The 1906-nt window shown below is 51.0% G+C and overlaps 1 protein-coding gene across 1 annotated transcript in view; it reads left to right on the forward strand.

Annotated features, from left to right (window-relative positions):
• CACNA2D2 (calcium voltage-gated channel auxiliary subunit alpha2delta 2) overlaps window positions 1-1906 on the forward strand; it is a gene marked incomplete at its 5' end in the record, with an annotated part of 53967 nt that overhangs the window by 38626 nt on the left and 13435 nt on the right. Inside the window, one exon of the mRNA XM_018573851.1 lies at window positions 1572-1619. Within this exon, the coding sequence (XP_018429353.1) occupies window positions 1572-1619 (48 nt within the window). The remainder of the gene's footprint in view (window positions 1-1571; window positions 1620-1906) is intronic.

A 1906-nucleotide genomic window follows, 5' to 3' on the forward strand; every position in this document is an offset into this window, starting at 1 on the left:
CATGGGCCCCCCCCCCGCCCATGAGCTGTAGACTAGTTCAGCAGCGTAGGTTGCAGATTCTCCCCTTTTTGCCCCAAATGCCCAAGGCAGTCCCCTCTCCTGCCTACCCCTCGGCCGCCTCTCATAGGGTTACCACCCTTCGATCCAAGTCCAACCGAACAGGATGGGGGGGGGAGTAGTTGAGAAGTGGGGGGAGTAGTTGCGAAGCGGTTAAACCGGCGGCGTCTAGTCATTACGAGTGCAGTAAAATGGAACCGGGATTCCACAAAAATTATCATTACCAAAATTTGTTCTTCCGTCTGGGAACTAAAACGGTTTATAACTCATCAGCGGCGCGAATGTATGTTCTGCAATTTGTCTCTTCTATAAAAGCGATTAAAACGACGCTTTTCCGGTACAAACGTTTACGCCTTTATCACGCGCATGGCGGCAAAAGCCCGACGCATGGCGGATGTAAAAGGCTTACGTGTGAAACGGAAAAACAAAGGGAAGGGGATGAAGGGGTTAACAAAAACTAATTAGGATTAATTGAGGCTCAATAAGCGGCTGAAATTGTCAAAGATATTTGAGATTAGAAACGTTAATGAGGAGCGGAGCCGGGCCGTCACGCCGCAGATTGAACTGGGAGATCGGCGCTCCCGATGTAATCACCGACAGCTGCCTCTGCCTGAGCGCGTCCACTGCGGAAACCCCGGGGCTCCTCCACAAGTTGTTGGGGGATTCTGGAACAATTGGTAGTTTCTGCATCTCAGACATGTAGCCAATGAGCTTTATAGCCATCTGTAAGGGGGGCATTCCCCCCCACTGACCCCCAATGTAAGGAGCATTCTTCCCACTGACCCCCAATGTAAGGAGCATTCCCCCCACTGACCCCCAATGTAAGGGGCATTCTTCCCACTGACCCCCAATGTAAGGAGCATTCTTCCCACTGACCCCCAATGTAAGGAGCATTCTTCCCACTGACCCCCAATGTAAGGAGCATTCTTCCCACTGACCCCCAATGTAAGGAGCATTCTCCCCACTGACCCCCAATGTAAGAGACATTTCTTCCCACTGACCCCCAATGTAAGGAGCATTCTTCCCACTGACCCCCAATGTAAGGAGCATTCTTCCCACTGACCCCCAATGTAAGGAGCGTTCTTCCCACTGACCCCCAATGTAAGGAGCATTCTTCCCTCTGACCACCAATGTAAGGAGCATTCTTCCCTCTGACCACCAATGTAAGGAGAACCTAACACCGTAAAAAAAAAAGGTCCGCATACCTCCAGGTGGCAAGGAAATGTCCGTACCCGGGCTCGCCCTCTACTGGCTTCCAGTTGGCTTCTCCTTGGTCATCCTCCAATACAAATGGGGAACCTTTTGTAGTTTTGGTTGCATTGCATTGTGGGATGCAAGGGAAGCCAGGTGTAGAATCGTGCATTGCCCAAGCTGTACACGATGAGATTGGAGGCGGCCGGGTGCATGGAGTATGTTCTCTAGGTGGGCAGTGACGCTCTTCAGTCTCTTTTGGTGTTATGTTCAGTTTTCATTTCTCTTGTCGGGCTTTTAATGTCTTTTGTTCTCCGCAGCAGTGCAGTCCCTCGGCAAGCTGCGAGATGGATTGCGACATCAACAATGAGGTGAGCGCGGTCTGTATGTCTCTATGTGTGTGATGTCAGAGGGGAAGCTGTATGTGTCTATGTGTGTGATGTCAGAGGGGATGCTGTATGTCTATGTGTGTGATGTCAGAGGGGATGCTGTATGTCTCTGTGTGTGTGATGTCAGAGGGGATGCTGTATGTCTCTATGTGTGTGATGTCAGAGGGGATGCTGTATGTCTCTGTGTGTGTGATGTCAGAGGGGATGCTGTATGTCTCTATGTGTGTGATGTCAGAGGGGATGCTGTCGGCGGATTCCTCGTCGTGTTC

The sequence above is a fragment of the Nanorana parkeri genome, unplaced genomic scaffold (assembly GCF_000935625.1).
Source record: "Nanorana parkeri isolate BGI_ZX_2015 unplaced genomic scaffold, ASM93562v1 scaffold2576, whole genome shotgun sequence".
NCBI classification, from domain to species: domain Eukaryota; kingdom Metazoa; phylum Chordata; class Amphibia; order Anura; family Dicroglossidae; genus Nanorana; species Nanorana parkeri.